The sequence below is a fragment of the Corvus kubaryi genome, unplaced genomic scaffold, assembly GCF_017639235.1.
Source record: "Corvus kubaryi isolate FWS band 111438036 unplaced genomic scaffold, C.kubaryi_AGA036_p1.0 71, whole genome shotgun sequence".
NCBI classification, from domain to species: Eukaryota; Metazoa; Chordata; class Aves; order Passeriformes; family Corvidae; genus Corvus; species Corvus kubaryi.
This window is the reverse complement of record NW_024582059.1, coordinates 8,563,850-8,584,482: the sequence shown is the minus strand read 5'-3', so window position 1 is coordinate 8,584,482 and position 20,633 is coordinate 8,563,850. Positions and strand designations below refer to the sequence as shown.

Below are 20,633 nucleotides of genomic sequence, written 5' to 3'. Positions count from 1 at the left end.
CTTAAAAGTAATGATGAAGTAGACAGATATGGTATGAATCTGTCTAAATTGGCAGCAGCATGAGAGAGCAATGCAGAAAAAGATTTGGATGTTAACATGTATCCCATGACAAATATATCTCAATAGTGTCATGGTGGTGAGGAGAGAAACAGAAAAAAGAAACTAATACAAAAGAAACCCCTGAAATGAGTACTGTCTCTGAGACACATGAGGCCATTCTTTCCATTTCCTCAGCATAGCACTCAGATGTGGTGCAGTAGCCAGCCTGGCATTTCGAAGAGGCACCAAATAGAAAGGCTCCAGAGCAAAATGACAACCAGGATCTGAGACCAGAAAATTCAAAGGAAAAGGGGTTATTTAGTTTTGCAGGGAGGAAAGCAAGGCAGGAAAGATGGCAGCCATTTTCAAATAGAGAAGAACAATGAAAAAGCAGAACTCCCTCACAGCCATTAGAAACATATAAAGGAGTAATGGATTAGGTGATATAAAGGCTGATTAAGGTTAGACAAAAGCAAAAATAAGATCATTTAAGCACTGAAATAGATGCTTGGAGAAGTAGTGAAATCACTACCCAAAAGAACTCTACAAGTTTATCTGATTCTGCCTTCAGGCAAGGAGGACAGACCGTGTGACTGACTGCTCAAAGACCTTTCTCGCCCCATTTCTATGATTTCTATGATTCTGCCCTGCCTCTAGCTCCCTCAAGGATGGGAATGATACGTGACATATCTCTGACCTTTCATGAAATGACAAGCAAAAATGACAAGTACTAAGTGTATAAGGGCAAGAGATAGAAAGCTACACAAAGAAATACAGTAACTGATACAATCAATGTCACCAAATATTGCAATATACATCCACACTTTCCTCACCATCATTACCTCTAGCATTTATAAATTATCTGATAATCTAACAGAGGTCTCAATTTCTTGCGTAAGTATCAGTGCAGTCCTATACACACTTTCAGCAAACAATATAAAAAGGGAGAGAAGTTAGCCTTTTAAATTGAATTTAAAAAGTGTTCTAAATTAGTGAAATTCAGGAAAATAAGTGTTTCAATTACTTTACTTTTCCTATCCTTTTTTTATAACAAAACAAACCTCAAAAGCAAAAGATACTGCAACTTCAAAAGATACTCTCCTTCAACTCTTTCTACTAGACTTGAAAGGACTTATCATGGAAGAAATAAAGGGAACACCTGTGACAGAGTTAAAGATTTTAGTGCTTTCATACAACATTGCAATCACTTCATGTTATCTAACACACATGCAACTTCCCCCTAGTCTAAGTGACACCAGGGACCTTATTACTGTGCCTCACCCATTTATTTTTCCATCAATGATAGAAACTGCATCTTGGTTTCAGTTTGAGTTCTTTAGTCATGTGTTTCATGTATTTCCCTATTATTGTTATTTCCAGATTATGATTCTGCAATGTGAATATGTAGGTAGATTTGGGAACTCAAGAATCAGAGAGACAAAAGGATTCTATTAATCCCCCACAGCCACATCCCTCCCCTTTTTCTTAAATGAGAGCAGTACAGCTAGCATATACTACACATCCGTAATATAAATGTACCTAAAGACCTGACACAGACTCCAGTTTACTTTGTCAAACATCAAGTAAGAAATTCACTACTTTTATCATAAAGATTTTAACTACAAAAATAACCACAGAAAAAAACTACTTTGACTAAGATACCACCAAACTTGGCCTCATAAAAAAGGAACCTATAATATTTATTTTTTAATTAAAATTAAGGTTGTGTGTTTTAAAGGACTTTTCTACCAGGCATTTAAAAAATCGGTTCTTCCTTCCATGCTGAAAATTTTTATTTATTTCATTATAAATTAAGAACATGCTTCATATTCAACTATAGCACAAAAAAAGTTATGGCTAGAACATTTGCAACTTATTTTTTTGTCTTTTAGAGCAATTTAATAATGTGTTCTTATTAAAATTTCTGATTGTATTACTTAAAATTTATCAAGCATTAAAATTGAATTATTCTTTTCCATATCTTGCAGCCACTAACTGATCCTTATGATGGTTAGAGAAAGTAAGAAGGCACTATTATCCTAGTCTTACCCAGAGGTAAAACTGAGGCAAAAAGCCTTAACCACTGGCCCAGTGTCACTTTGTGTGTCACACAGGCCTGAAATCAGACCATAATTCAGTATGTCAGGCATAGCATTTAATTTTGTATGTCTTTGTAGGACTTAGGCATCTGTCTCAAAGGAACTGTCTTACCATTTCTTTGGGATATTATGTTACATCAAAAAAGTGCTAAATCTGTGCTCCCCAGAAGCATGATTAACATTTGTCTTTAAACATTTCAAACTACAGAGCAAGAGAAACATTTCAAAACATAGAGAAAGAGAAAAATCAAAAATAGTCAGTAGATACTTAATCTATCATCATATCTAAACCAATTACCTAACAAGCTGTCAAGCAGAGATTTACAGTGACACAAGAAAAAATTGTCTTAAAACATTTTTAAGAGTGTAGCATCTTTGTTCAATCAGTCCTGTGACAGAGAATGTTAAAAGTACCCCAGAGAAATATAAAATTATTTTGGCACTGTTGATTTTCAAGGGGTTTTCTCTGTCTCTTGCGTTTCTCTTCCAAACCCTTCACTTCCTCTACTTCTAGTGCAGTTAAAACAAACATGAGACATACCTTGATTGTACTAGTGTGTGCACCAGGATATTCTTTCTCCTCCAGTGTTGACCAACGTTGTATAAATTTTGACACCAGAGGATCATCATAGTCAACTATCTGAAATCCTGAGACATTAGCTCCTCCAAACTGAATTTTTGACAAATCTCCATCAGTAAATCCCTGAGCACAGAAAAAAAATATGTCTGTTATTTCAATAGTTTTGGCAGTTCTCTCAATAGTATATAAAGAAAGCGTTACCATATGACCTCTACTGCAGAAGTGTAAGCCAACATTTTCCTTAAACTCAATCCAACTTGAGTCCTGGGCTGCCAGGATTAAGTCATCAGCTCCATCAGCCAGCAACACTTCTTGCTGCCCACTAGACAAGCACCTTTCTAGAGAGCAAGGGCCGAGTGGACCTGTCAATGCCATCGTGACTTCCTAAACATCCTCTTAATTTCAAGAGGACCACTTAAGTGAGAAAGGGAACACTGGCCATGAGTAACAGCCAACCAAGTTTTAGGCAGGAATATTTACAGCCACAGCTGTATCCTCTTTTTGTTAGGAACTCTAAAGCATGTGGAAGAACTTACCATCTCCACTGCCTCCTCCGCCTGACATAAAGAACTACTTCTCATTCTTACAAACAGCTCTTGTGTTGTGTTTATCTGTGTTCTGTTATTTAACTTCACCCAAATAACCATACAAATGCATTTACATGAAATAATGATCTCAGACACTTCAGTATAAATGAATGTTGTGAGTGAATACAAAAAGAAGCAGCAACTTCAGACCACATTATCATAAGTCGCTACAATTGCTATACTAGATGCTCTTTAATTATTGCATATTAATGATGCTCATGTGTTGCTGCCTGCTAGCACAGACACTTCTACAGTGATCATGTAACTTGATGGTCAAACAGGAATATTCATTTTATACTTAAGCCTCCTCTCCATCAATCAGCATTTTTTTATTCTTAAAATAGATCAATTTCTTGACTGACAGATCAGACTGGAGGAGAATATTATTACAGTCCAAAAAAAGAAAGCAAGGGGATTCAGCGAAGATGGAATAGGATTCAAATACTAGGTAAGTTTTCTTTCTGACAGAGATAAGCACATTCTTAAAATCACTACCATATACATTTTATATATGATATTAAACAGCTTTTAAACACAAGATTCAGTAAGTTTTAGATCTTATGAAGTTACTGCTACAAATTTAAAGCAATGGCTAAAATAGCAACCAGTTAACATAATGAAATCCACTGGGCACATTTTCTAAAACTGCCCTTAAGACTCAAAATACTGTTTATCCAACATTTGCAATGCAAACCACAGATGTCTAACAAACAATTTTTCATATTTTGTAAGATTTTTATGCCTGCTTTGTGAATATCAGCACCTACACTTCTTTATCCAGAAATGAGTTATTAAGATATAAGAATGAAACCCCAGTGTCCAGCTTTTAAAGAGGCCTTTAAAGCACAAGGCTTCTTCGCTCCATGGCACCCACATGACTCTTCAGAGCACTGCCCGCCTGGAGGGAGAATTGTTTTCATCAAAGGCTGGGAGGAAACAGGGGTTATGCCTGAAGTGCCAGAGACACACCATGGTCCTTCTGTTTCCTCAGGCTGCTCAAAGGACTATGGAAGACAGTGTAAATCGGGGCACTCTGGGCCCTGCTGGAATTTAGATCAAACACTATTCACAGTTCAAGAATAAATGATGAAAAAAATGATCTGGTGGCACTCACACTATACAACCACCAAAACTCTTTTCTTGAACAGGTTAACTGAGATGCAAGCTGGCACAATTTGCTATGTCTATTACAAAAAAACCAACTGGATTAGTTTCCCTAGCTTCAGTAAGCGTTGACTTTAATGTCAGTAAAATGGCCCTTCACCTTTAGACACAATTTCAGAAAAATTACCTTGACAGAATCTAGTGAGTTTTCTGAACTTTCCTCACGGGAACACTATTAACTATTAACTATACTGTCTGATCACCTATGTTCAAGAAAACATGAATTCAGACTGATTACCCAGCCAATCTGAGGGATGAAATGTGGAAATCTGAGACTCACTAGTCTAGCAGAATGAAAAATGAGAACTGTGATTTTTAAGTAGTTTACAAGTTCTGAGAGAGAAATCATCACCTTGCTGTGTGAATGTATCAGCCTATGACACAAAGTTATTTTTCAATTTTACATTCCCTCTTTTTCTGAAGTATATCAAAAAAGAGAAGTTCTGTTGAAGGTGCTGAGCAACCTTCATTCCCATTGATCATAAGAGGCATTTAAACCCTGAAAACACTCAGCCAAAGAAACAAATATAATCTCAACTTGTGCATTCATTTAGCAAGCATAAAGACATCTAGCTACTTTCTGTTTTCTGGAATGTATTTAAAACAAGATACTAGTTGATGTGCTTCCATAAACAGTCAAATGAGCTATACAGATATTTTAAATACTAAGAATGCTTACCAGATTTGCAATGATATAGTGGTATCCTTTAACATGTTTACCAATTGTGATAACCTGTAAAAAAGAAGAAATACCTCCATAACAGAGAATGTTGACCTGGTTTACAAAGACTTGAAAGGTACGAAATGCAGTATGATGTAAAAGCTAGTTAAGAGCTTTATGGTATACAATACTGAGTTTATTCAATGCTTTATCCTTTATTTTACCTAATGCACCACTGAACATACTTTCTGCTGGTAGAAATTAGCCATGTTGAAGTCCAAGTCCCAAGAGGGAGAGTCCCTCCAGACAGAGGAGCTGAATGCTAATTACTCTGCTGTGTATTAAAGGCACAACCCAGCCAGGAGAAAGCAGGCATCACACATTAGAAACACTGTGCCTCACAGACTCCTGCTTACATTCTGCCCACTGACATTAATGAATTATGAGGAAGCCTTGCGAAGTTCAAATTGTTTATTGCCCTAAGTCTTCCTCATAATCTCCCTCAAAGCCAGCTGGTGGTTTCTTAACAGTCTCTGCTGGCACACATGTAGCATGGATTCTTCTCCCAAATAAGCTTAATTAAGACTATGTCTGCATGGAGAAGTTTGCATTTTGAACCTAAGCACTTCTCCAGAAAAAGGATGTGCAAGATAAGAGGAATCTCTAGGTTTATTCCATCTTTTGAACAATGAGAACAACTTAAGAGAGGAGGACTCATTCATTTCCTCATTTAACATAAAACTAAAATAATCAGACTAGGGATCCTGAAACTTGTATCAGGGTACTAGCGAACAACATTCCACATACTTGGTTTAATGAAGTTACAGAAATATAACTGAAAGCAGTGTTAACACTGAGTTTACATTACTAGAGTTTGAGACTGAGGGGGGATCACATTACATAGGCCATAGAAGTAATCAAATTGTTCCTCTTTTGAGGTCAATATATATATGATACACAAATTTAAGTATCCTAAAGCAATTACTTGGATCAGACTACTTAAAACTACTTATTAAGAGGTTTAAGAACTATATGCAGCTGCTGCTTCCAAAGAAATTTCAGTTAGACCAAACAGATTAGCTCTTCTGTGAAATATGAAATATTTCTTCATCATTGGTGTCTGAGATGACAACCAGTAGCTGCAAGCCTTTGGATCAATGCTCAGTAACTCTGAGCCACTGGGTAGTATTTCATTAACCCAGCTTGCTGAAACTTGCCACTTGTCCTTATGAACACTAAGGATGCTGCCAGTTCAAACTGAGAAAATTCAGTGGGAGTTCCGAAAGCCATGATGAAGGAGCTGTGCACACAAAAGCTACTCAGCAGTTTAGAGGACCTTCTCTAGCAGGGATGGACAAGTAGTGGCAGTAATTACACAGCTGCCCAAAGGGTGTTATCAAGGTGAAATGAGATTCTGCAAAGGAAGCTGCCTGAGAAGAGGCAGAAGCTATATAATCAAGAGCATGGCGATACAGACCTGCCAGATCAGAGAGGAGGAGTACAAACTAGCCTGAGGAGAGCTGGGGAACTGAAATATTTTTCAACTTATATGAATTGTTGAAATCTGGAAGAGAAACTATAACACAAGACGAAAAACAAGAATGATGAAGCAACTTTGCAAACACATTTTGTGGCTATACAAAGAGCCAAGGGCTACAAAGTACAACTGGGTGAACTTGAGGCTGTCACCTCAGCTTAAAATATTTGCAGGATAAATCAAAGCACTAAAATGAAAGATGTGATGAACAATAGAAAGCAAAGAAAAAGTGAAGAAGTTGTTGCTTTATGTGCACGCAAATAATACTTTGGTATTCAAGGAAAATGTGGTTAACAGAAAGCCTGTTGCATTTCTTGCAGTAAAAAAACACAGGAAAAAAAAAGGAATACTGATATGATGTGTCTACTTCAAGCATCCTCCTGAAATGAAGGAAATTTCTGAAGGTTTTTTTTCAGGGCAGGAATTAAAATAATTTTTCAAAAAATAAATCTGGTAGCAAAGCAAGACCTAAAGTATGCTGCTACTAGAAAAGAAAATCAGAAGAACACACTCAAAGGATACTCCCACGCTAAGAAATCCATTGCTCAGCACTTCAGTTTAAGAGATGGAGAAAATTATTATAGCATCAATTAGTTAGACTTTCTTTTAGGCTACCTGAGAAATGGAAAGTGGGTTTACCTTTAAATGTAAGGAAGGGAAGTTACTGAGTAAGGATAATGGGCTTGAAAAAGAGACCAAAGTCCAGAAACAACTAGGCTATCTTGTGAAGAGAATTCCAAGACTAAACCCATATGGGAGAGCTGAGAACAGTTTAAGAGAACATATTCGAGGGCGTAGCAGTAAACTACGAGGAGAACAACTAACTAGAGTTATATTAACTGACCTGTGAGGCTGATTCAGTTACCTAGAATTCTTCAGTGACTTACAAATTAAAACAGCAGAAACAAAAGCTTAGCCTTCTGTATTCTTAAGGAGTAGCACAAGTCTGTGGGGATAAGCTGAGAAACTCTAAGCATCTAAAAAAGGCAGAATCTATCAAAGTGCAATTAGGGCAAGAAAAATATCCGAGAACTGCAGTCAAAATAAGAAACAGACAAAGACAAATATAGGCCTATTATGAAACAAAGACTGTAAAAATGAGTGGTATCTGAAGGGTAAAAGAGGGTTCTTGTCTTTAAAAAGTGGTTAAAAGGTGAAACTGAAGAAAATCACGGTCTGCCAAACTTTCGTATCAGAGATTATAATGAATATGACATACTTATTTTAAAAAGAATGTATAGGACAGTAAGATAAATGGTAAAAATAGTCTTGTCAAGATCGAAATATGTCAAAGCAGTATCTTTCTTTTCTCTGGCCTGATAATCAGGAAACAGCAGATGGGACATATCTTGAGTCTAATAAGGTGTCTGTTCTGTAGGACAACATTAGAAACTCACAGGAGACATGGATGGGACAGAAAGCCACTGTAAGGTAAGTAAAGAACCATTTGAAAAGCCACACAGAACTAGAGGACCTATAAAGACTACTTATGTCAAACATTGCTCTACACTGTACATTTCTTGACATTGTTAAGTCAGAAAATATGATTTTGAAAAGCTGCAGATGATAGGGACATCACACTCTCAGAGATAAAATGCTCTTGAGAACAGGATCAAATTCAAATTTATCTTGAAAATTAGAGAAACAGTTTGTGGATATGAATTCCAAATAAAACACACAAACACAATGTACTCCATTAAGGACACTGCTCATTGTCTGAGCCTCTTCAAAACGTAATGACCTTCAAAATGAGGGCCAAACTAACAAGCCCTTCAAGAAACCTTCAAACAAATACATCCATACTCTGATGATACATCCCTACTGATGCTGCACAGTCTCACATAATGAAGCTCAAGCCAACAGGGAACTATCCTTACAATTTTCCATTGTGCTCTGCCTGCATGAAAAGAAGTCGTAAGATGCAGAGCCAGTAAGACCTTCCTAGACTAGAACTGAAGTGGTGGATTTCAAAGTAATGCACTAATTTGAATCAGAGCACCATGATAATGTTGCTAAAAAAAAAATTTTAAGAAAAAGTCATTTTTGCAAATAATTTGCATGGGTAGAGAGAAGACAGATTTTGCTGCTCTTTTTAAAGCTCAGGAGGCCTTAGCTATGAAAAATAGCATCCAATTTTAGTTAACACACTTGAAGAGTGACGCAAAATGAAGAGATAAGCAAGGAAAGTAGAAATGACAAAGAGCTTCAAAACATGAATTGCAAAGGGCATTGATCAGAAAGAGAAGCTGTGATACAGTGTTCCCAAGACATAAAAGGTTCTCAGAAAAAGCACTAGAGGGAGAAAATACCTTCTAGGTGTAAAAAGAACTAATCCTTAGACATAACTATTTATAATGGGCCACATATAATACTGTATCAACTATGTATAATACAGTATACTACTTACCTTGTGGAGCAGTCTGAACAAGGTATTTTGTAAATTACTGTTTTTATTTTAAATAACCAGGATAGAAAGATATATAGGATCATCCAGATAGAATTATCTTGCCTCAGAGCAAAGGGAGGGATTATAGGATTTGTATGTTCACTTTCTGCCTGGCACATATGCGGTCCTCAATACAAACTTGTCACTGCCAAATGATTCACAATAATCACAAAAATATCATCAAGACAAAGGAACTCATGACATTTACTTATACAATACTGCTAACTGCTGTCAGTGAAGAAAGGAGCATAGCAAACCTGATCGACAATGTCGTTGACTTTATCACGTTCACAGTCCAAAATCACTCGTCTTTCCTTTTTCACCTCTAGATCTTGGAACAGTGAACGGTAAGTTTCATCTTTCCTCTCATTGTTAATATTTCCTACATTGATAGCAGTCACTTGCCATTTCTTTTCAGCAGCAGAATCCAACACAGCTTGCAATGTTGATAAGCCTAGTGAAGCACAGGAGAAAACAGAAGATATGACAGACAAAGCTTCGGGAATTAACAAGCTTCTACAATGTGATTTGTGAGATTACTTATTTAAGATCTCCTGCAAGTTGTTTGACCTGTCACACGTAGGTAGAAGTCAGAAACTAAGATATATGTGGGCCCAATCAATTGTTATTGCATGAAATTTCCATTTACATCACTGCAAGGCATCAAGGTAAAGCCCTCTAAGTACAACCTTTGGGTTAGGCTCAACCTTCTTCAGAACTGGATTTTGCTGGTTTCATTGATCCACTGCTGGAATTCCACATAGTGGGAAAGAGATCTTCTAGGAGAGGAGCGATCCAATTAGAGCAGAAGGATCAGCCACTCATTAAAAAAAGGATCAGCTGCTTAAACAAAAGCCATTGAAGAGCTTTTGCTCCCTGCAATTGAGCAGTACTGTATTTAAACCTGGACCTCACTGAAGTCTGGCAGAATTCCCAAGTTCTCCAGTGATGGTAATGGATTTATTATTTCTGCTGCCTGCAGTCATATCCCTGATTATAAAAGATGTGTTGAGATATATTTTTCCATATAGATAAGCAGGCTCAATGCTAACACCTACAAGCAGTGCTGAGAAGTTTGCTTCCATCTTGTACTTTTGGCATGTTTCTGATAGGAAGCTGTAATGTCTGTACAGATGCAACTGCCTACAATATACTGTAAAACCAGTGAAGGCTTAATTTGACAGATTTTACTTCTTAGGGATTAAATAATGTAGTCTAGAAATGAAAATTACAGCTGGAAATGAATTCCTGCTATACAAAAAGTACAATTTTAATTATTTCCAGCAGTACAAGAATGAGACTTACCATGTTTCAATTCCTACCAGAGAATTCTACATTATTCTAGAGAGCAGTTTTAAGGCTACCAGATACTATTATTGGAAGAAAAAAAAAATTAGACTTTCTTACAAGCAAATTGACACTTTTGCTCATTCTTCTCTCCTGAAACCACCAAACATTGGGAGTCATTTCTTTGAGACAAATTCTGCCTTGGTATGTAAAGGGAGCTTCAGGTATAACTCTCATGAGAAATAATAGTTGTTATACTCACAAACATAGAAGGAAAGCACTAAGAATTAATTTGTCTCCCAGTTTGTAAGTATAATATTAAATTAAGTTTGGTCAGTGTTTAGCAATTCAGCTTCATCAGTGAAAAATGGTAATGCCATACAGCACTACACAAGACTGGTCATCAGCAAAGGTATAAAATGGCAGGCTTCCAAAAGGATAAACTGAATTATTATCTTATATAATTCTGGTTTGCCAAGTCTCTTTAAGAAAGACTGATACTAAGTTTTGTATGTCATGTAGTGAATACTTAGTTTAAAATCACAGATAACGACAGTCCACCAGTACATATATAAACTAATTCAAAAGCTAAAGATAAATGTGGAGAACTTGCGTTAAAAGGCAAAGATTAGTAATGTAAGCAAACTGAGAGATGCAGGGAGCATCCTAAAACATTAAAAAGCACTGAAGTATGTTTATACCTCAAAATACTGCTTGAAATTAAAAACTAAAAAAAAAAAAAAAGAAAAATCAGCCAAACTGAAAAACATTTAATCTGAATCATTGTTTCAAATCAGATTTCAGGTCCTCCAACCTGTCTGTATTTCCTCCGAGTTAAACAATCTCAACTAGGCACAAATTAATAAGGACTATTAATGCAAACACTACCCATTGCAACAGGTTTCTATATTTTTGTCATCTGATCTTCTATTTTTCCTAGGGTTTCTCTTTTCCTGGGGTGCCCATTGCAGAGATGTCAAATGGCTGCCTGGATCGCTTGCTTTTTTTGGGGGTGGCAGATTTGTTATCCCCATACAGCTTAGTTTATTCTGATAGCAATAACATATTGCAAAATAACAATAACAAAAAAAGCAAACCCAAACCAAAAAAAGCAAACCAAAACCAAAAACCAAACAAACCCAACCAAACAGAAAGCATTCACAGCAATACTTCTGTGAAAGTGAAATAATCTGGAGAGTAGCAACAGAAGTAGGAGACTCTGCAGAGGAGAAAACTCCAGTAAATTCAGTTGTTTTTTTTAAGCTGCAGGAGCACTTCTGCTTGGCAAACTCATATCCTGAACCTTTTTTGATTATCATGAGACAAACTCTTAATTCAGTGAGCTCTGAAAAGGAAGACTGACAGAGGCTGAATAACTTAGAATCTTACAATAATGTTACTACTTTTTCCAAAACTCAGCAGAGAGGAGGTAAGGATGGCAAAGGACACTACTCCACGGTACATGAGAATAACTACTGTATTAAGACAGTAATAGCTTGGGCACACACATACTGAATGGCCTCACTCCTTACAGACAGGAATGACAGGAAATTGCCCTGTACTTCAGCCAGTCAGTCCCTAACCACAGAGGTGCTCTAGCACCAGCAGTAAATGATTCTTCAGGAATAAGTCATTCAGACTAATTCCTGTTAGCCTTCATAGTTTCCACAAAGATTAAGTCTCCTTTTTTATCTCACTCCTAAAGGTGGAAACAGCTTCAATTCTATATCATTCCTTCAATATACATCACTGTCACTACATTAACAGGCAAAAGTGCTTAAAGGAACAGTGGATTTGTGTATCCAGGATTTGATGTCAACTTAGCTGGCTACAAACTGCTTGACTCTGCAGGTTAACCTCATGTAATCTGTGAGGAGCACTGGGGCACTGAGGAGCAACAATTTAGTCCACATAAAGGTAGGAGCTTCATGCCTTGGAACTTGTTATCACTGGGGTGCCTTGCCACAATTAAAACAAACAGGTTTGTTTGAAAAAAAGGAAGAACCAAAGGATGACCAGAAAGAAAAGTCTCGTGTTGTTATTCCTGGCCAGATTCAGACAGTGCAGCTCACAAGAACTAGGTGTTTTTCAGTATTTCCTAAATATAAATCACATGCAGGTCACACTCTGCCTACTGCTGGATGATTGACAGAGTACTGGATAAGAAAGTAGTTTTACATCTGTCCTTTCTAAAAAGATAGTGAATGTTTCTGATTCTAATGTGAATTTGAAAAGGAAGTGCCAGAGAAATGAGCTTAGCATTCACTGTTCCATGTGACGTTACCTTTGGAGGCTACACACCAGGTTTAGTTCTTCAAACTTGAGTGCTTACAAAAATGGTAAAGAACTCTCTTGAGGAGACCCCTTCAGCTTCTGAACATCATGTATAAAATGGCATCAGAATGCAGGGAATTTAATGTCAAACAAACCATAAAATGTCTCAAGAAACCATAGGGTGATATAACCATACTTTAAATCTATATTATTTAAATATACTTAATATTTAACTCTGACTAATGAACATGCAGGCAAGCAACAAAATAGCCCTCTTAAAGGGAACAGGAGCAGGCAAGGATAGAAGTAAGTTAGCCAAGGACTACTAGGTGAGCAGAACCTGAAAATGGAATGATAATGGAATTCCAGAAGAAGCAGTTAAAAACCCACCCTTTCCAGATAAAGCTGCTTCTTCTCAGAAAACTAACTGATATACCACAATTTGCCAGTGATTTTCTTAAGTTCATAAGCTGTTATATTATTACGACTACAGCCATAAAAGGGCACAGGACTTGAGAAGGCTGTATGGTGGAGTTAACTGGTCCCAAGCAATGGGTTTGGGTTTATCAACATCAACAATAAAATCTAAGCTCAACAGATGAGAGGAACTCGATACCAAAAGCAGTCTCCAAAAAAGTAGGGACTGATTGCATCCAAGATTTATTGCTTGCCTGGTGCCCAGCTATGGATTTTGCATACATGGAGTCAATCTGTGGTAGCAGATAACCCTTCATGCTCAGATTTTTTTTTTTTTCTCCTTAGATGTTTCTTTGACAAAAAAAGAAAAAACTTTACATAGAAACTGTTTTACAGCATGTGACTAATCTCACATTGTTTAACAGTTGCAATTCTATTAATGCATACAGTAATAATTTTATTCTCATTTAAACAATTTTCTTTCTGTCCCAAAAGCTGATTTCTAAATGCAAGAAACACATGATTCAATTAAACTTACACTTGCTGGAGGTAAATATTTCTTCTGTTATTTGCTTATCTAATATGAATTCCAGATTTCAATGAGATACATCTGCCAAACAGGGTGCAGGTAAAAAGTAGCACACCTTACCTCTGTCACTGTCATACAAATATGCAAACTTGGTCCACTGATAGTATTCGATCAAGCTAAGAAGAGCTCCCTTGAGGTCAGGTCTCATCTGAATGACAAAGGGATGTGTTCCATCTGTTGGGAAGCTGGGAGTTATGAAGGAGACATGAAGAGTCCCACAGAATGATGTTATGGTATTTACAGACTTCTTGTCATAGAATCCAAAAATAGCAAAGACTCCTCTTGAAAACTGGGAGCAGACTAGGAAGAAGAAAGGCAGACAATTAGTGGGAGAATTTATTTTTAAAAATTATTGAAAACTCTTATCGTGCATATATTTATGAGAAATGTATGTTTGCAAAGTGTCTGACCACATAAATACCAGGCAAAAAAAAGTACTACTCTGCTATGGAGATGACTTTTTAGCATTATCAATCAGTAATATAAAACTTACACTAGAAAAAACAACAAAAAGGAAGTATCAGATATGTGGTTCACACTCCTAGATGACAAATTCAGAAATAAAACTCAACCAACTTATTCTTAAATTTAATTTATGTTGTGAAGAATAGTGATGCAGACATCAATGGCAGTTGCAATTAAAAAAACAAGACATTATGAGCACACATAGCATTAAGGAAACAGATAATGTTTTGTCATGTTAAAAATAAACTGTGTGTGAGGTCAAGACTCACTGAGCCTTTTGCAAAATACGTTAAATAACTTTCCATTTGTGGAAATACAAAGTCAAAACTAAACCCAATTCTATCAAGAGCAGTAAGAAGTCCATTTGCTTTAAAGTCCTCCTGTATTAAAGCATTATTTTAATTCCTGCTTTGTAGGACTCAGCAAAAGCTGGTCCTTCTGGATGACAGCTGAGGTCATGTTGCAGGAAGAATAACCTCATAGGTGTAAATAACATGCTGATTGTTCACTTTTTATCAGTGGAGACAATTCAGGCCAGTTGATGAATGTGACTGACCACTGCAGCCTGTGCAAAAGCGCCAGTTCTTCCAGGGTATTCTTTTCTTTGAGATTGCAGGGTATACTAGTGCCTAAGTTCTACAGCCAGGGTACAATAAGGAAATATTAATCTCTGATGAACTCACACATATCATTTATGCATTCTTTGGTTTGCAGAGTCACCTTGAACAAGACACATCCTTCTAGAGACACCTGACCTGCTTATAGATAGAAATCACAGTGTAATTGATGCTAATTTTGCCCAGCCACTTACTGCACTAATCCTTGAATATAATTCATATAAAGGCAAAAATAAGTTGGTTTATTTTTAGAATTTCTTAGATTTGAACTAATACCACAGTCTTACCTTTTAAAGTTAATTTATCTTTATTTTTAAAATTGTGGTTTTTTAAAAGAAATATTATCCCTTTATGCCTTTTACTACTCATTGCTATCCTCTTTTCATGGCTTTGCCTATGTATCTTTGCTACCAGTCATCTCTCACGCCCTAATTATTCCTATACTCCAATTAAAAGCACCTTAACAGGATGAGTGAAATTCTGAGTCTGCCAGTTTTAAGTTTTCACCTATTAACTTTAATTAGGTCAGAATTTCGCCTCAGGTTAGAAAATACAAGTGATTAAAAAACTTGATGAGCAACACCTCTTTATAAAAGGATGATGCAGGTTTTACAGGGCTGGAGTGCGAGATGGTCAAACCTTTTCCGTTCCAACAGCAAATCATTACTGAATTATAGAATTGTTTTGGTTGGAAAAGACCTTTAAGATCAGAGTCCAATCATTAACCCAGCACTGGTGAGTCCACCTCTAAACCGTGTTCGCAAGTGCCACATCTCAACATCTTTTAGAGACATCAACGACAGTTACTCAACAGCTTCCCTGGAACAATTGTTCCAATGCCTCCCAGCCCCTCCCATGAAGAAATTTTTCTTAATATCCAGTCTAAATATCCCTTATCCTAACTTGAGGCCATTTCCTCTTCTATTGCTCATTTTCTGGGAGGAGAGACCAACTTCCACATTGCTACACCCTCCTTCCAGGTAGTTGCAGAGAGCAATAAGGTCTCCCCTGAGCCTCCTTTTCTCCAGGCTAAACATCCCCAGCTTCCTCAGTTGCTCTTCATAGGACTTGTGCTCCAGACCCTTCCCCAGCTCCATTGCCCTTCTCTGGACATGCTCCAGCACCTCAATGTCCTTCCTGTAGTGAGGGACCCAGAACTGAACACAGGGTTTGAAGTGCAGCCAAGCACAGGGGGACAGTCACTGCCCTGGTGCTGCTGGCCACACCATTGCTGATACAGGCCAGGATGCCATTGGCCTTCTTGGCCACCTGGGCACAGCTGGCTCATGTTCAGCTGCTGTTGACCAGCACCCCCAGGTCCTTTTCCACTGGGCAGCTTTGGAGCCACTCTGCCCAGGCCTGTAGCCCTACATGGAGCTGTTGAGACCCAAGTGCAGGACCCAGCACTTGGCCTTGTTGAAACTCACACAATTGGCCTTGGCCCATCAATCCAGCCTGTCCAGATCTCTCTGTGGAGCCTTCCAACCCTCCATCAAATCAACACTCCCACCCAACTTGGTGTCATCTGTGAACCGACTGAGGGTGCACTTGATGCCCTCATCCAGGTCACTGATAAATACATCAAACAGGGCTGGCCCCAGCACTGTGTCCTGAGGGACACCACCTGTGACTGGTTTCCAGCTGGATGGAATGTCATTCATCACTGCTCTCTGGGCCTGGCCATCCAGCCATTTTTTTACACCTCCAAGTCATAAGCAGTCAGTCTCTCCAGGAGAATGCTGTGGAAACTGTGTCAAAGACATTACTAAAGGCCAAGTAGAAAAGATTCACAGCCATTCCCTCATCCACCAAGAGGGTCATCTTGCCATAGGAGATCAGGCTGACAAGCAGGACCTGCCTTTCACAAATCTGTGCTGGCTGGGCCTCCTGATCATCTGCTTGATCTGCATGTGCCTTGTGACAGCATTCAAGATGACCTGCTCCATTACCTTCCCCAGCACAGAGGTTTGGCTGACAGGCCAGGTCATCCTTCTGACTCTTGTAGATTGGTGTCACATTTGCTAATTTCCAGACAGCTGGGACTTCCCTAGTCCTAGCAGACTTGATGTCAAGTCAACTGACCCATGATTTAAAAAAAAAAAAAAAAAAAAAAGTCAAAAATCAAAATTCTACTGATGGCAGCAGACTTAGAGCCAGGTATTGATCTGCTGGCTTGCTGGTTCTGTTTCTTCCCTCATCTTTTCTGCACCCCGAAGGATAGAGAAAAATGCCACTTGTGCTCCTGATCCCTCAACCAGCAAGTCCCGGAAGTCTCTTGGTTGCTCTCAGACTTCTTGTTGCAACTTCATTGTTGCCTACATGAAAATAATCAACCAAGGACAATCAGTCAAAGGCAGTATTCAGGGCAGGAAGCTCTCTCTTTATGCCTTAAACCAGAGCCCAGGGAGGCAGCAGATTTCCCTAAGAAGTGGGTCTGGTTGGCATAAGGTGCCTTCTGTTCCCTACAGTGGGGCATCTCCTATGAAAATGATCCATCTTTTTTCTTCATGGAAGCAGTTTTGATGCAGAGCATGGGCCAACCTCAGCAACTCCTCCATGCTGGATGAACCACTGTCCTTGCTATCATTCAGTTTCACCTGCAGAGCCTCACACCTGTTACAGGAGGGCACCTGGGAAGGTGGGGCTGTCACAGAGGAGACACACCAGCTACGCCAGGCAGGAACCCATCACCATTGTCCCCTATCCCTTTAGTCACTGCGTTCGCCCAGGCAGAGAGAGGAAAGGGAATCCTCTGTATCATGTATCCAGTCTGCCTGTCCAGCCTGTCTCAGGGAAAGCAGGTAGCTTTTAGTCTCTCTCCCTGCCACTCCTGAACCCACTCACCTCCCGGAACTCTGTCACTGAGCAGAGGAGTTCCCCTACCCAGGCACAGCTCCCACAGGGATGCTCACTGCTGCTGGTCAGCACTGGTCAGAGCAGGCTCCACCCTCCAGCCCGACATCTGTGTGGCAGCATGTTCCCATTGGAGCCCTGTCTGGGCATGTGTGTCACGGTGAACAAAGATTTCTGAAAAAGGCTGTGAATTTTCTGAATAGCTTTACTGTTTAAGTTACTGGAACTTCTTGTTCTATTCCACATAATTATGCTCTCGCTGAGGCAAAACCAACTCACTACCTCCCCACACACTCATGAATAATTGCTTCCCATGTACAGTAAAGGCTAAATACTGTCTGAACTTGCTACAATAAAGGCATTAATGCCTCATAACTCACCTTCAAAAATGCACACTAAAATAAAGCATCAGTTTACTTCTGGATTCTTAGGTAAGAATTTTGCAGAAGACTGTTACTTGTACACTACTGTGACCTCCTGTATTAAATCATTTTAAGGCTGCATCTGAGGTGACAGAGACAACAACAGTCTCATCAAAGGATCACCGAAAAATAAAAATGTTTTATGTCACTACTGCCAACACCTAGGATGCTACCATTTCTCCTGTCACACTTACTGCTTTTCTTCCATCACCAGTCACTGATTTTAGGCATAGATGGAATAATGTTCCCTACAGCAGCCAACAACCAGAAAATTTGAAAACCATAGGTGATGCCTTTTCAGAATCACCACCCATCCTCTCCTCAACCTTCCTGACACTGGAGACCTTTACCTCGAACCATGAGTTTTCTCAGTTTTGCTCTTCCTATCTTCTCCTCTGTACACTAGGGACAGAGGAGAGAGTGAGTGGCTGTGTGAGTGCTTTGCAGGTGGTAGGGTTAACCCATGACAGGGTAAAAGGTGTTATTCCCACACCCACAGGGCAGACCTGTTAATATTCCTGGTCTGTGCTCCGCTGTACCTCTGCAGTGATACACACACCCAGTTCTTCCAAACTGAACATCCTCTCATACCACCTCTCATCACAGCTTACTTAAATGCAGCACTCTTGGATTAACACAGTGAACAACTCTCCATTTAATAATATTTACACCTGATAAATCATCACTCCTTACATACTCATGTCTTCTTCTGGGGAAGGTTGGTAAAACTGGAATTTTGATCTCCTCTCCTTCACAAAGTGAAAGATGAGTAAAAGGTACCACCTCCAGCTGGGAAAGTCAAGTCACTGCAGTTCTCAGTACCTAGAGGAGCTGCAGTTTAAAAGCTGAATTACACATACACATGTGTAAACAATCCCAACAAATAATATGGTAAAAGCAAAAGCATTTTATATTTTTCAAATTATTATGAAACCTGAAAAACAGATACAATGTCTCATTTAATTCAACCAGGGCTCCCTTAATGTGAGATAAAATCTCTCTAACACAAATCTTCAAGTATGGACATAACTCACATCTGGGTCAGCCACAAAAATCAGGATCAACTATAATCCAGGTAAAAATAAATTTTCATCAGCAGTGATCAGTGTCACAGTCGCTCACTGAAGAACATCAGTGTTGTGCTTTTCTGTATGAAATTCCACTAAAGGTAAGCAGGCAGGCACCTATGCCATGTAATAAAAATGTGCTGCAAATAAGCATTTAGAATTTGTCTAAAGACAAATTTTTGCAATTTTTCTGGGTTCTTTTGTCTTTTAGGAGAAGAAGGGGAAAGAAGGGACGGTATTTCCAAATATAGTGGTGACCCAGTGGATAATGCAGAAACTGCAATTGTTTTTGGCAGGATTACCACCTCAGACAGTCTACAGTCATGTTGCTATTGCTGGAAGACATTAGTTTTATAATAGTGAATCACAAGCTGTTCACAATTATTAGAGTAAAAAAAAAAGTCACGATGATTAGGACTCATAAGCCATTGAAATATGAAAGATCTATTTCATTAATGACATTAGAACCAACTGCCAGGATTAATTTCTTTCAAGCTCTCCTATATGAATTGAAGTTTTTTAGGTTTATGGGGTCCTTTCTAGAAATAGTCTATGGCTTATTTAGCAACAAGAGGGCTGGAACATAGTAAGCTCATTTTGTGATCACTTTTCTAGAGAGATTCTCCTAGAATGGCAAATAACTGTGAATTCCAAGAAACAGGGTAAATAAAAATTCCTGAGAAGGAACAATTACCAGAAGGTTTTGTTATAGTTAAGATTTAAGTATTTTATATTTGACTTCTTGTTCTTCTACAAACACAGCTGGACACAAACCTTGTTTGCCTTTTTTTTCCAGAACATTGAAAATGTGCCCTAGACTTTTATTCCAAAAGCTAGGGGCCAGATTTGCTCAAGAACAAAATTAAGCTTAAGCCTGCAATGAGAAATAGGTGCCCTGTCACAGGGTGGCCAAAACTGCTTGCTCCATTATTAACTCTTCGACTGTTAAGTACATCTGCTTCTTCTTAGAACTCCTTTTTACCACAATGCATTCATACCTTTCTCTCTTTCCCACTTTCTCCATTTCACTATTCTGTTTTGTCAATGAACTCTATAAGCAGGATAACCTGATATTTACCACTCTGGTCATGACTGGTTCTTCAGAAACAAAGAAATACAGCACTATACACTCTTTGCCTCTCACCACATAGAGCATATTTCTGTGATGCATATCATCCTAAACCCAAAGCACAGGAAATGCCAGCTGAAGAGTACGCTTGCAAATTCCAAATACAAAAATATTACAAATATGCTAAGCTTTACACAATGAAGCGACTCCAGTGAAGGAATGATAGTTTGTTTGCATGACTGAAGAACTGAATCATTAAATCACATAGAAATAGCTGGATTTGAATACATATGCTTAGAAACTCTTCCCGATTAAGTCTTCCTAAGCCAAGATTTTCTTCCTTCAGTACTCTCCAAAGGAAAAGTAATAAAGCTAATAATTGTTTACATTCAGAGACAATTAAACTGGAAAAAGAAAATTAGCAAAATGCTAATTACTTACGGGAAAAAAAGTCTAACAG

At 38.4% G+C, this 20,633-nt stretch overlaps 1 protein-coding gene across 4 annotated transcripts in view; it reads right to left on the bottom strand.

Annotated features, from left to right (window-relative positions):
* The window catches only part of GRIA2 (glutamate ionotropic receptor AMPA type subunit 2), a 90,842-nt gene that overhangs the window by 35,953 nt on the left and 34,256 nt on the right, over window positions 1-20,633 (bottom strand). For all 4 annotated transcript variants that reach the window (XM_042050052.1, XM_042050050.1, XM_042050049.1 and 1 more), the window contains exons 3-6: window positions 13,741-13,980; window positions 9,371-9,567; window positions 5,149-5,202; window positions 2,680-2,841 (exon numbers count right to left, since the gene is read on the bottom strand). In XM_042050052.1, the coding sequence (XP_041905986.1) occupies window positions 2,680-2,841; window positions 5,149-5,202; window positions 9,371-9,567; window positions 13,741-13,980 (653 nt within the window). The remainder of the gene's footprint in view (window positions 1-2,679; window positions 2,842-5,148; window positions 5,203-9,370; window positions 9,568-13,740; window positions 13,981-20,633) is intronic.